General features: G+C 36.7%; 2 protein-coding genes and 1 long non-coding RNA gene across 3 annotated transcripts in view; 2 read left to right on the plus strand and 1 right to left on the minus strand.

Moving 5' to 3' along the window:
- LOC124434407 overlaps nucleotides 1-7,473 on the plus strand; it is a 35,456-nt gene extending 27,983 nt beyond the window's left edge. Inside the window, exon 5 of the mRNA XM_046984303.1 lies at nucleotides 7,277-7,473. Within this exon, the coding sequence (XP_046840259.1) occupies nucleotides 7,277-7,429 (153 nt within the window). The 3' untranslated portion in view covers nucleotides 7,430-7,473. The remainder of the gene's footprint in view (nucleotides 1-7,276) is intronic.
- Nucleotides 7,474-10,294: 2,821 nt separating this feature from the next.
- Nucleotides 10,295-11,374, minus strand: LOC124434462. Its single transcript, XM_046984367.1, has 2 exons — nucleotides 10,966-11,374; nucleotides 10,295-10,881 (listed from the first exon to the last, which is right to left on the minus strand). Exons 1-2 carry the CDS (start codon nucleotides 11,366-11,368, stop codon nucleotides 10,718-10,720), a joined length of 567 nt encoding a protein of 188 aa, XP_046840323.1. The 5' UTR covers nucleotides 11,369-11,374; the 3' UTR covers nucleotides 10,295-10,717.
- A 1,447-nt stretch (nucleotides 11,375-12,821) lies between these two features.
- Nucleotides 12,822-14,601, plus strand: LOC124434495. The gene is made up of 3 exons (XR_006944789.1): nucleotides 12,822-12,997; nucleotides 13,161-13,315; nucleotides 14,549-14,601. It is a non-coding gene; the product is annotated as an uncharacterized LOC124434495 (long non-coding RNA).
- Nucleotides 14,602-15,222: the final 621 nt, after the last annotated feature.

The following is a 15,222-nucleotide window of genomic DNA, read 5'->3' on the forward strand; positions in this document are numbered from 1 at the left end:
AAATGGATTTCAATTGTTAAGTTTTCGTTTTTCAACTGCCGAACAAGACGAACAAAATGGACGAGGAAGTGAAGTCAGTATAACTGTAATACAAGAACAACATGAATGTATTACATGCAGTTTATCACGACAATCTGTACGAAGTACTGCAGTATCACGACAATTTTACGTAGTGTTACGGCAATATCACGATTACATTGCAAAATATTACGGCATTATTACGACAATATTATGAAGTATTGGATAAGGTAGGACATTCCAGTGTTAGCATATGACATATATATAGGACATTCCATGGTTTATAGCATTCCATGGTTTATATGGATAAGGTAGGACATTCCATGGTTTATATGGATAAGGTAGGACATTCCATGGTTTATATGGATAAGGTAGGACATTCCATGGTTTATATGGATATTACATTCCATGGCATTCCATGGTTTATATGGATCATTCCATGCGATGATGTTACGAAGTGATACGGCAGTATCACGACAACATTCCAAAGTATTACGGCAGTATCACGACAATATTACGGCAGTATCACGACAATGTTACGGCAGTATCACGACAATATTAGGAAATAACATTACAAGACACTCACGACAACACATTGGGTATTACGACAGTTCACGACAAATACGTAGTATTACACAATATGTTAAGTATATCACGACAATATTACGAAGTATCACGACAGTATTACGAAGTATTACGACAGTAATACGATAGTATTTAAAGAAAGTTTCAAGTGATGTTTTTTCTGTATCTTTTAGTCCGGCTGTACTCCTCTGCATTTTGCTTCGAGGTCTGGAAACGAACATGTCGTTCGCCTTCTTTTAAATAATCCGAATGTGAAGGTTGATGCATTGACAACACAAAATGTAAGTAAAATATTGGCAGTGATGATGAAATTTCTCCTCAATCCTTAGATAGCTCGTTACATTGGCATTTTTAAAACCTTTCTCCTACTTCTCTTTTGTTGCAGTCATTACCGTTGCATATGGCGAGCGGCGAAGGACACGCCAACGTTGTTAGCCTGTTGCTCAGTAAAGCTCCGCATCAAGTCGACACGAAGAACAAACTAGGGCGGACGGCGTTCCATCTTGCTGCGTCCAGCGGTCGCAACAATGTCGTTACTCAGTTGTTGGCGCAAGGAGCTCAAGTCGATGCTGAAGATACGGTAAACTGGGTTATTTCATTTGATTTTAACGTTGACGCTCACTCGAATATCATACGTCACAATAACATACGTTACAATATACGTCACACTATCATACGTCTCAATGTCATACGTCATAATTTGTGACTGGTTTGTCATGGTTATGAAGTTTATGGCCAGCGGCCGAGTGGCGGACACCTTATGAAATATTGGGGAGTGGGGGTCCCCAAAGCACAAGATTTCACAAAACATCCTACCTGGAATAAAAATAACTGGAGGTTTGCCACCTCACCCCCACCCCCCTTGGTCTATTCTAGTGTCCGTCATTGGCATTGGAAAATAGCATGGACAACAATTACTCGAGACAGCTGACCATACAGTACAGAAGGCCTAACATGAAGCAAACAGCTTACGGTTGAAAACTATCTTATCCAATCTAGGATGGTTGGACCGCGTTGCATTTCTCCGCAAACTCTGGACACTTGAAAGTTGTCAAACAGCTTATTGAATCTGGTGCAAATCTTACTAAGGAAACGAGGGTTCGTAGAAGTTATCGTCGCTTTTAGTAATTTTGCAACACGCAGTTTGTTTACCGTCAAGTTTCTTTCTATTTTTTCATTGCAGGAAGGAAAGGTTGCGTTGTGTTATGCTGCTCATTCGGGGAATGTCGCCGTTCTACATTATTTACTCAATCTTAAATTTGATCCGTCGCATTTGTTGTTGGATAAAACGGTATATATTTTCCGTTGTATTTAACATAGCGAGTGCGCGAGTTGCATGTGAAATCTTTCTTGTTGGAGCTTGGATAAAATCTTTCTTTTTATTTTAATCGCTAGTTTTATTGTAGTCGAAGCTATACTAGAAAAAAAAGCATCGAAAAGATGAAACCCAAGTTATACACATGTCTTTTTTTAGCTCAACTCGGCTCGTTCCCGTAATGCATATTAGAAAATAGGATTTTAATCGCTTCTCTCCCTTTATTTTATTTCAGTTCTTGTTCGATCTTATGGTGTGTGGAAAAGGGACTGGTAACGAGTGCATCACGTCATTCATTCTCCGCTCGCCCGCACCTTTGTATACAGCGGTGAAACTTTCCCATCACTACAGAATGCGGTCAGTTAAAGTTAAAGAGCGAAGCAAAGACCTGGCAGCCGCTGGAGATTTTTGCGAGGAGTTGGCCCAGAACATCATGACTCTGGCTTGTGCAACTGATGCGAGTCATCTGTTGAACGCGACAGATGACGAAGATAAACCGTTTTTGGACGTAATGGTCGATTGCGAACAGAAGCAGTGCGTTGCGCAAACCGCTGTGCAGTCGTACTTAGGTAGCAAGTGGGTTGCCGGACGAGATTGGAGAACGTCCAAAATTGTGGGTGTGTTCCTCGCGGCCTTCCTTTTGCCGCCTGTTTGGGCAGCGCTCTCCCTTCCATGGAAAAATAACTGCAATCAAGTGCCGTTGGTAAAGTTTATCTGTAGATTAATATCACATCTCTATCTTATTCTACTGTTCGTATTCATGTTGGCTATACCGTGGGGGAAACGTGGCGATGACGTAGTTCCGGCCTGGTACGAGGTAGTGTGGATGCTTTGGTTGTGTGGTCTTTTTCTTGAACAACTCACCGATACGAAGAATAAAAGAGGTCTGAGGCGATTACCAATATTGATAGTATTTTTGTCAATTATCGGCGTCCTTCTTCATTTGAGTGCGATTCCCTTCGGGAGCTCCACACGTTTAAATCTTTTGTACTCGCGCAATCAGATTTTAGCTGTGGCAATGTTTTTAAGTTTCGTACAAATCTTGGATTTTCTTACTTTTCATTACTTGTTTGGTCCATGGGGAGTTATTATTGGCAATCTTTTGCAAGATGTGGCAAGATTTCTCGTTATATTAGTAATCTTTATTCTTGGTTTTGCCATGCATCTTGCGGCCATATCTAAACCTGCGTTTGAAAAGAATGCATTGAAATCCGTTACTTTATCTAACATGCACGAAAACTTTGCTGAGATATTCAAATTCTCGGTTTTCACTCTTTTTGGCGCGGCTGACTCTGATTTCCTCGACGACATTACTAAGAATGATCTTCCGGGTTTCTCTAAGGTCTTGGTCTATATTGTGTTTGGTTTTTACTGCTTAATTACCATAATTGTTCTAATTAACCTTCTAATTGCCATGATGAGCGACACTTACCAACGCATTCAAGCGCAGTCTGATTTGGAATGGAAATTCGGCCGCGCAAAGTTGATAAGGAGCCTGGAACAGTCAACTCTAACACCTGCGCCTCTCAACCTACTCACGACCTCATGGAAGTACATACGACTTGTCCACAAATTAAGATGCGTGTGCTGCAGGCCAGGCATTATGGAATTACTACGTAAAGAGAAAAGTCATAAAGCTGAAGCTCCAAATATCCCAGGAATTATTGCCGTATCTCCTGACTCTCCTAGTTGTGTTGTAGGTGTAGATGGGGATAGTGATAGGATTGAGAAGGTCGTCGACTGGCGGGAAGTTGTGAGGAAGTTCAAAGCCTTGCAGGGCATGGAGCTGGACGATAGCGCGGAGGTAATCGAAGAACAAGAAACAAAATCTGCGAATTGTGATTTAAATGAAAAAAGTGTTCATGATATCAAAGAATTTGTCGAAGTCTACTTTAAAAGAATGGGTGAACCCACAGTTAGCTATTCAAAAAAAGCATGAGTTGCAATACAAGGATGAATTGTGAATGGCTTTGGGAATTAAAAGCTTGTTTATGATAGACTAGGAGATAATCTAATTGTATGAAGTCTTACTTTCCCAATAACAATACGAAGGCAGTTTTTTTTCGCGTTGATTTTATTATAATGGCTTGACACAACGCAATTGTATTTAATTGATAATATTGTAAGTAATAATATATGAGTTATTTTGTAGAGTTTGTTGTATACGAACTTTCGAAGCTGGTGTAGTTAATAAAACTGCCACTAAAACAACGTTTTTTGCATTTCAATTTTAGTGGATGTACTTGTCATTGATACCATTATTTAAGGGAAGAAAAAAGGCAGGCGACATTGATTATGAAAAAATTGCCAAACACTTGCATTATGATGGAGTATGAACATACAAAAGAAAGAGTCGAGCGCCTTAGCTAGTACTGTAATTGGTGAGGGGGGGTGTATTCATATGCTCAGTGCGTTCGACTGACTTCTTTTGAAAGTGAATTGGCTCTAAAGAAAACAGTAGGTACAACTGAATATATGAATATACACCCCCCCCCACTCCAATCAGCGTTCTAGGTACGGCCCTGAAAGAGTCATATCACTGTCAATGATTTGATGTTCGAAGCAAGGCACTATGCCATTGTATCAAAATGCAAGAAACATGCGAAATTATCCTCCTGTATTGATCTTCGTTATTTCGGTCGATCCGATCAATTTTGACAGTTAATCGCAAAGATTTCTGAACCTTTTGTACATTTTCATCTTTCTTTCTACCATATTTGAGACAGAATAAGCAAATATGCAATCAGCGATTACTTGGTGTAAGTCAGTTGTTTATTTTCCGGTTATTGCCTAATATGGAAAATGTTACCTTGCGTGAGTTCTCGAAGATTTTCCGAAGATGACGATTTTCACGCGGGAAGGTTTAAAAAGATGGCCGAAGAATATAGACGATTGTCTCGTCAACAAGAAGTCGGACTTAAAGCAGATTTAAGACGGGGGAAATCAAATATTTCGAGCTACAAAAACCCTAAAAGCATGAGAGAACAACATACTGTGAGTAAACTCGCACATTCACCAAGAAGGCCGGCAAAAAGCGGTGAGAAATCTGACGAAAATGGCAAGTCTAAGGGGTGTTGTTCGAAGGACACAAAGGTATTCCTACATGAAAACAAATTGTTTTCAATCATAAATAGACACATCATTTATTTTGTAGTGCTAACTTTTTTTTGTCGAACTTAGCAGTGTCTAGCTCTTATCCTATCTGCATAATTCGTGATTTATTTGTAGGCAAAGTCCGACGACGGTTCGTCTTCGTCAGGTCGCTCAATCGTAGAAAGACAGGACAAAAGAAAGTCTTTGCAGGTCCTACAGCCTTCTGCTGACGGACAGAAGTTGCTGGTCGGCGGAAGGACGAAACAAAAACCTAAATCTAAAGTACGATGCCATAACATCGCTTGTTGTGTGGCGAGCTGCGAGAATACAAATCCGATTAACTTCTATAATTCTTTGATTTCCATCGCAGAGCGGAGCTCATTCACAGCAATGTTCGACAAAGTCGAGACAAAAGCATCTAAAAAGTTATCTAGTTAAAGCTTCTGAAGTTGAAAGTCCATCAAGCGCGTCTGATGCAGATTCAAGTGTAAATGTTGATTTGAAATTAAAAGAACTCGACTCAACAGAGGAGACGCGAGCGATGATGGTACAAGGTTTGTTAGATAAACCTTCTTTCAGTATGTTTGTACATTTTACCCTCAAAATGATGGTCAGAGTTAAATTTCCTTGTTGCAGAAAAAGCGCCGGAAAAATATTGGGAATTAATTGCTGAGGAAAGACGAAAGGCTCTCGAGGAAACTTTAAAAGAAAATATTATGGTTGGTTATGAGTTTATTGTAATGTTTATGACATTTAGATATGAAAGAAACTAGAACTGTGTTTTAAAATATCATCATAGTCCACAGTTGATCTTGTAGTTTAGTTGGTAGAACATTGAAGACAATGATTATCTTGTTACTATACCTGAGTACATCACAACAACGTGATGTTATTATCTATGATATTAAGATATGAAAGAAACTAGAACTGTGTTTTGAAATATCATCATAGTTCACAGTTGATCTTGTAGTTTAGTTGGTAGAACATTGAAGACAATGATTATCTTGTTACTATACCTGAGTACATCACAACAACGTGATGTTATTATCTATGATATTAAGATATGAAAGAAACTAGAACTGTGTTTTAAAATATCATCATAGTTCACAGTTCATTTTGTAGCTTAGTGGGTAGAACATTGAAGACAATGATTATCTTGTTACTATACCTGAGTACATCTTAACAACGTGATGTTATTATCTATGATATTAAGATATGAAAGAAACTAGAACTGTGTTTTGAAATATCATCATAGTTCACAGTTGATCTTGTAGTTTCAGTTGGTAGAACATTGAAGACAATGATTATCTTGTTACTATACCTGAGTACATCTCAACAACGTGATGTTATTATCTATGATATTAAGATATGAAAGAAACTAGAACTGTGTTTTGAAATATCATCATAGTTCACAGTTGATCTTGTAGTTTAGTTGGTAGAACATTGAAGACAATGATTATCTTGTTACTATACCTGAGTACATCTAAACAACGTGATGTTATTATCTATGATATTAATATATGAAAGAAACTAGAACTGTGTTTTGAAATATCATCATAGTCCACAGTTGATCTTGTAGTTTAGTTGGTAGAACATTGAAGATAATGATTATCTTGTTACTATACCTGAGTACATCTCAACAACGTGATGTTATTATCTATGATATTAAGATATGAAAGAAACTAGAACTGTGTTTTGAAATATCATCATAGTCCACAGTTGATCTTGTAGTTTAGTTGGTAGAACATTGAAGACAATGATTATCTTGTTACTATACCTGAGTACATCGTAACAACGTGATGTTATCATCTATGATATTAAGATATGAAAGAAACTAGAACTGTGTTTTAAAATATCATCATAGTCCACAGTTATCTTGTAGTTCATTTGGTAGAACATTGAAGACAATGATTATCTTGTTACTATACCTGAGTACATCACAACAACGTGATGTTATTATCTATGATATTAAGATATGAAAGAAACTAGAACTGTGTTTTGAAATATCATCATAGTCCACAGTTGATCTTGTAGTTTAGTTGGTAGAACATTGAAGACAATGATTATCTTGTTACTATACCTGAGTACATCACAACAACGTGATGTTATTATCTATGATATTAAGATATGAAAGAAACTAGAACTGTGTTTTGAAACATCATCATAGTCCACAGTTGATCTTGTAGAACATTGAAGACAATGATTATCTTGTTACTATACCTGAGTTCGTGACGAGTTAATTCCAAACACTGAATACTTTTCTAGCTTTACGAAGAAATTGAAAAACTAAAATCAGAGAACGCAGTACTGAAAGAGAAAGCAAACAACCTTGAGTACTTTGCGACGTTGTATAAAATCACGAAAGATGATTTTCCAGCTGTATCAGAAACGACGACTTTCAAAGAAAACACTGGTTAGTTAGAAAATATCAACTTACTCTTTATTTAAAACTTTATGATTTGAATACTCTCTACCGGAAAAAAGAATAATTTAGAGATTTTTTACTTTTCATAATTACGGGTATCAACCGGAAGTGTTTATGTTAGTCAATTGTCTCAACTTCATCGTCCGTGAATAATGCACGAACTGAAATATAGTAACGATAAAATCGCCATCTTCACATTAATAAGTGTGAAAACGATGACAATTTTCATATTTCTACGCAGTTGCGAAGTCAGCTTCATCTTTTACTCCTAATATGATAATTTTTCATCAAAAATATTATTCATTTCTTTAGAAAAGTATTTTCGTTCAATGTTTTCTCAGTGAACGAGCGCAGTTTACACGTGTCTTCGCAAATGACAACACAGTTAAAGACAATAAATGGTGACGGTGTTCGTTGTGGTAAAATAAGAACTCGAGAGCGTTGCTTGAATAATTTTTTGGCAATAAATTTTATTTTATTTGTTGGTTGTTTTGTCGATTACCAAAAACAGGCAATATCTTTGCCCTTTTCATACAGTAAATCGAAGTAATTTTAGTGAATTTGATTTGGGCCGTTTTCAAAACTTTTAATTAAACTGCCCCGAATCTTTTTAATATCATCCATGAGTCGACGACAATAGCCTTTCGCTATCTTCGTTGTACGTTTTGTACTTGTTGATTTCCCATAATGCAATGCGTGTCGCCATTTTTTATCACGGTTATTTCAAAATCCTTCGTTGCGACCACTTTTCGCGTGTTCGTTGCGACCATTTTTCGCGTGTTCGACTTTTTCGTTGTACGTTTTCTACTTGTTGATTTTCCGTAATGCAATGCGTGCCGCCATTTTTTATCACGGTTAACTCAAAACCCTTCGTTGCGACCACTTTTTGCGTGTTCGTTGCGACCATTTTTTGCGTGTTTGACTTTCTTCGTTGTACGTTTTCTACTTGTTAATTTTCCATAATGCAATGCATGTCGCCATTTTATATCACGGTTATTTCAAAACCCTTCGTTGCGACCACTTTTTGCGTGCTCGTTGCGACCTTTTTTTGCGTGTTCGACTTTCTTCGTTGTACGTTTTCTACTTGTTGATTTTCCATAATGCAATGCGTGCCGCCATTTTTTATCACGGTTAACTCAAAACCCTTCGTTGCGACCACTTTTTGCGTGTTCGTTGCGACCACTTTTTGCGTGTTCGTTGCGACCATTTTTGCGTGTCGACTTTCTTCGTTATACGTTTTCTACTTGTTAATTTTCCATAATGCAATGCATGTCGCCATTTTTTATCACGGTTATTTCAAAACCCTTCGTTGCGACCACTTTTTGCGTGTTCGTTGCGACCACTTTTTGCGTGTTCGTTGCGACCTTTTTTTGCGTGTTCAACTTTCTTCGTTGTACGTTTTGTACCTGTTGATTTCCCATAATGCAATGCGTGTCGCCATTTTTTATTACGGTTATTTTAAGACCCTTCATTGCGACCACTTTTCACGTGTTCGACTTTGACCTGTATTCAAAATTATCTGTTTCAGCTCGAGACGTTCTCTGGCGTGTACAAAAACTTAACTGGAAAAGACGTCGTGTTCGAGTTTCCCGCTTACGATTAATAATTGAATAAATATTTCAAAATATTCTTGTTCATGTGAACTTGTGTTGTTGTTTGTGATCACCTATCCAAAAAGCATACCAAACGATGTTTTTTATCAATTGTTGGCACTATTAAGTTGACAGTTTATGTTTTGATTAGGGTAAACTTTGTTGAGGAGTTTTGAAGAAAATACTTGCAAGCCATGAAGATTTCGAACTAGATTAACAAAATCGTGAAATTAGTTTGTTGGTGCAAGCATTGCTAAAGCAACTGCGATACTTGGCCTGCTCCATTAACGGATAAAAGTACTCTTAAATAAGTTTCATTATGATATTCTCGACAGCGAAAGTTATCCCCCACCGCAGCAGTTAATGCAAGTCGAGGCTATTTTTAGCTTACGGAGTCTTAAGAGTTAATGCATTTGAATAGAACATGTTTCCATTCGAAAATTTTTAAATTGTTATTGCTAATCTGTGAAATAAGTCAAACTGTTAATTCTAGTTAATGATTGATAATGAAGCATTTCTTAATGTAAATATCAGAGCCCAGCGAGGTGCTTTTAAAAGAGCCATTTAATACAAAATAACATATAAAAAGAAATATTTAGAAGCGTAACGTTTCGTCTTGTCTTCTAAATAAATATTTCTTTTTATATTTTATTTTGTATTAAATCGCTTTTAAAAGCACTTCGCTGGGCTTTATATTAAGAATTCGCTTTTCGCCCGGTATATTCCTGGTCAAAATAATGAAGCATTTTATGTTTTTTTTGCGTACCTGCATCAACCGCCCACTAAGCTGATCTTCTAGTGAGGGGGTGGACGCTTAAATAGAGGATTGACTGTATTTACATTACACCTGCCTGTTTTTCTAAAAATGGTCGATTTTACGATGCAAATATTCTCTCCATTTGCACTTGAGAAGCATTAATATAACCACACTACTCCCACGGACTTCGGCAGAAGGGGGGGGGGGCAAGTACAAGAATTTACCCCCTCACCACACTTTGAATCTTTTGAAGCTATGGTCTTTATTTCTACGTTAAACACACATGTCTACTGGCGAATAAAACAAGAATGCAGCGTGGATCTAGGTATTTGATCATCAAGAGATTTTTATGCCAAATAGACGTGAGTTGATTATGAAAAGGTGACGGACGTTCTTGTGACGTAAACCCAATATGGTTTGATGCGTTATATTGGCCTTAAAACAAGGGGAAAGTTAACTTGTGGCTCCATATGATCCTCAGAAGCACAACACTTATTAGGCATTTGAAATAAACGACAAAAATTTTTATTATAAAGATGTTTCGACTTCCATTAAGTCATCTTCAGTATAAGAATGAAGTAAAGTTGCTTAAAATGCTGAATTTATAATAGGATGCATGATACGTGTTAATTACTAAAAGGAAATGATGTGATATTAGTGATATTTACACGGCAAATATCATGAGTGTGATAGAGACGAATTTGAATATTTCCAATTGGAAAATTTGTTTGTTAGGATTAGGCTTGAGTTTTTTTGATGTACAGTGCTTCTTTTAGTTTTAAAGAAGGAGTTCATCATGTCAATGCTATCTTTAACTTGTAAATACGTAACACCTCTAATCACATAATTGTAAATAAATTTCCGTTTCCATCCCTTTGTCTATACAGACGTCTTGCATCAGATTTATTTATATATTAACTCCATTCAAATATTCATTCATTATACCGCACTGGAAATGGCATAAGTTTGCCGAAACATGTTTGCAAATATTGTTGTTTTAGAGACATATACAGAGCTTGGCGTGTCTCTTCCACAATTTCAGAAATTGTTCGTTCACCGATACGAAACTGGAATGACAAACTCCTGAATGTTTCTCCTAAGTTAAAATAACATAAATAATAAGTTGCTCATGTACAGGAATAAATTGAACAAAAAGATAATATATTTCCTCAGTTCGAACCTGTGGCGAGGAAACGCAAAGTTACGGATAGACGCTCGCAAGGTTTCACTGCTGGTCTCAAGTGTGTATTCATCTTAGTAATGTAAGGCAGAACCAATTGTAAGATATTATCAAAGCAATCCCGATCAAGTCGATGGAATTGTCGAAATTTCTCTGGATCCTCTGCATTTAATTCTCGAACGAGATTGTTAAATACTCCTTGCGATTGTCTTCTTTGGATCCATCGCTTTGTCCACAACTTACGATGTACAGCTCTCAAACGTCTCCGTCGCTTTCTCAACAACAAAATCAATAGCAAAACTTTTTCGTCTTCTGATGAACTATCATTATTGCTATCTGTGTTGGTGTCACTGATATTAGTGTCACTGCTATTAGTGTCACTGCCATCACTGCTATCCGCCATATTGTGTTTACATTAATTTAATGTGCGCATGCGTAGTGTCATCATTGTAGGAGGACTTGCTTTTCGTCGGCCGCACACTTGGGATTTTTGTTACTCGTGACAAAAAATATCAAACATGTTTGATATTTGGAATATCTGTCACGAATGACAAATGTTGTTCGAAACTTCCGCGCACACTAGGAATTTTTGTCGATCACACTTGTCACGAATAACAAGTACGCGCGGCAAGTACGCTAGTGTGCGGCGGGCTTTAGTTTGCGGAAACATGTCTGCAATAAAAAATATGAAAAAAGTTGTCGTTTATGTTAAATGCATCATTTCAATCGTGCCATTACGGAATTATGGAAATTAGAAAATAGTGTTGAAATGTTGAATTCTTTTGTTAAGATCTGGTTTTTATTTGCGTGTGTCTAAAGGCTGAAACACACTGGGCAGTCGCTTCAGTCGCGCGTCCAAAGCGAATTGATGCGCACGCGTCAGTCGCTTGAACGCCAGAAACACACATGCAGCGACCATCGCGACATTTACCGTGGCGTCTTTTGAGCATGGCGAAGATTTCTGTTTGTTACAGACACAGACATCACTTAAACTTTTTATTTTGGCCTTTATTATAGCTACTAATATATGAATATTTACTCAGTACAAACTACTATGTGGAGAAAAGAGAACAAGCCAATATGATCATAGCCCATTACGCGTATATCGTGGATAATCTTATTCTGTGCATTTAGGTTGTGCATTAGGGTTCCAGTTTGTAGCTCCTATTGTCCCTATTTGATAAGTCATATAAAAATTGAAACATTCCAGTGTGAATTCACTATATATTGCCTTCGTTTTCCAAGGTATAATCTATAAATTTCGCATGATGCTTATGACAGGGAATATGATATGCATTTAGGAAGTTAAAATGTATCTATTGGCCAATCAGTGTAAAGCGACTGAAGCGACCAATGTCAAAAGTTCAACATGTTGAACTTTCAAAGCGACTGGCTGACGCGACTACGCTACTAGCTTAGTAACCACGCAAAGCGGTAGTTTTAGACGCGCGACTAAAGCGACTGCCTAGTGTGTTTCAGCCTTAAGGCTTCTTTGAGTTTTAGAGAAAATTCAGTGTAATGTTCAAATTTGTCTCTATCACACTTATGATATTTGCCGTGTAAATATCACTAATATTTTATCACACCTTTTCCTTTTACTAATTAACGCGTATCAAGCATTCTATGATAAATTCAGCATTGTAAATAACTTTATTTCATTCTTATACTGAAGATGACTTAACGGAAGTCGTAACATGTTTATGATAAAAATTTTGTCGTTTATTTTAAATGCCTAACTTGTAGTTGCTGCGTATGAAAACATGTTCTTTATGATGGCATTCAAGACCACACTTCATCATCTACAAATTACAAGCCATACGGTGTAGCTACTTAACGAATTCCGAACCATACGTATAAGCTACGTGTTAACGCGTACATGAAAGAAAATTCTTCAAATCTTTAAAGCTTCGTAGCGAAAGATACGCGTAAAGCTTTGGAAGCTTGTAGTCCATCGTATGCATCCTAACACGCCTTTTTTTATCTTATTTTGTACAACTGACACTTCCTGTTCGTTTGTAACGTCTCTAATGAGGTACTGTAGTTAAGTATTAAATTTTACTGTTGAATTGTATTTTTGCCTCGAAATGATGCAGCTTGAGTGTGAGATTAAAGATGAATCTTTCATCACGTTTACAATCGTCTCCAAGGAACTATTTTAATATCGATTAAATTAATTTGGCGTTTATATATTTTAGAAACATGCAGTTCTGCTGAATTTCAAACCAGAAGCGGCACTTTTTTGAAGCTTTTGGACTGCAACGATAATTTCTGGAAGCAAGCGTTGTTTGGCTTAAGCTATCAACTATCTCAGCTCTTGTAATCTTATATTCAATTTCGCGATACAATTCAGGTATGGAAATGGTGAAATAAGTCTTTGAAGATAATGAATATTTAAACCCTGTTGTTTTCGTTCTTGACACAAAAGAAACTCTAAAACACTGTTTGAATCTACACGTTAAACGTGCAAGAAACAATTTGGAGGAATTTCCAAAGTAACGTTGTATAACCTGACTTGTATACCATCAAAAACATTTTCAATCTTCATAATTCACTTTTCGCCGAATTGTTTATGGTGAAATCCTGCCACTATTACCACAGAAATGAGATTTTTTCACTTAAGTTCGTAGTCTCTTTGAGAGAGAGAGTGTTAGTTACGAGTCTCAATCTCTGCTCTTTATATAGTATTATTTTTGATGTCATATATCGATATTTCGATCTTATCCACAAGCTACACCCTCTACCAGTTGAGCTATTTCTGTTTTAATATTTATCTACGAAACATGCGGCAAAATTGTTCATTTGTCTTCAATTTTCCCAAAAAGCTATTCCTAAAACCTCGATTCTCCAACTAAAGAATCGAAAAACAATCCGAGAGTTGCTTGCTTTTTAAAATAAAGAATCTTAGCTCTTTATAAATCCGGATGTTCGCAACGCTTCTCGCTGCAATGAACAACTTCAAAGGATTGCTAATTCTGGTTTATTTCACTGGTGAAACTTAAAAGACGCCCCCAAATTGTTTAGCATTGTTAACGTTGGCGGCTTTTTTTCGTGATTAATGGTGAAAAATTAAAGAACAGGTTTCCGTTTACGTGGCGGCCCGATTTCTTCTTCGAATTATACTCAGTCATGGAAACGAAGCGAGCATATACATTCTATTGGTTTATTTATTGAATCCTGCAGTTTTTTTTGTTATGGGGGCATGTTTAGATGTGTAATTTATAACTTAACCACCAGTTGTTTGCTACCTCCACGGTTATGTTATAAAAGCCAACTCGAGGAAACTTAGACAAAATAGTTTTTCGTTCATTTCGGTGTAGAAATAAGAGGCGTTGCAGAAAAGATCAACGACTCATTTATAGATTGCTTGACAGGGAAAGGTTGCTCTGGTTAGAAGTGTTTGTTTTAAACATAAATCACCAAAAATATGACTTTTATATTCTCATAACACTGGTCTGAAAACTTGAAGAGGAAGTTATGTATGCGACCACTTGAAACTGACGACATTGGACTGCCTACTCTGATTATTTTGCATTCAATTACTTCCTTGCTCACGTCTGCATTACGTGTTTTCACATTTTGACAGATATAAAGAGTTGACGATCACGGCAAATTTATCATTTGGCTTGTAGCATTAAAAAAGTGGAAGGTTGTTAAGGTATGATGAACGATTTTATCCCTGAAATTCTGACGTATAATTTCATTACACCAGTGATTTTTTTTCCCATTTAGATTAGTTTTAATCACTGACTATCGCTGTTATCGCTTACTATACTAAACACTGAATATCGCTGTTTACTTGAGGTTAGTCTGTTATATTTCGCAGTCGTTTATGTTGCTTCAAAGGGCAGTGAAATGCTTTATATTTTGTGGCGTTTCTTTTCCTCGTCTTTTTCATAAACAGATTCACTTAATCGTTTGGTAGTCTTCTTCTACATACACGCCGTGATGTTAAATGTCGCCGTTTCAAAAGCACGTCGCTCTTGTTTTAATTTACACAGAAACGTGCCTTCCTATAATTGCTTAGTAATTTAATTTGATTAAATTTTATCTCCTGAACTCCTCAATATTTCACCGTTAATCTTTCAATTTCATAATATCCGCTAGCATTGTTTACCAACAAGCTGTTTCAAGCTGTTTCACGGCGAAAAATTTAAAAACAGTTTGATATCATTGTAAAATATAAACGAAAAACTTTTCTTGCTCTTTGCATATGAAGAAATCATTTTACATTTCTTTCTATTTCTCGACTGTTGAACG

Source organism: Xenia sp. Carnegie-2017, unplaced genomic scaffold (assembly GCF_021976095.1).
Source record: "Xenia sp. Carnegie-2017 unplaced genomic scaffold, XeniaSp_v1 HiC_scaffold_1, whole genome shotgun sequence".
Classification (NCBI taxonomy): Eukaryota; Metazoa; Cnidaria; class Anthozoa; order Malacalcyonacea; family Xeniidae; genus Xenia; species Xenia sp. Carnegie-2017.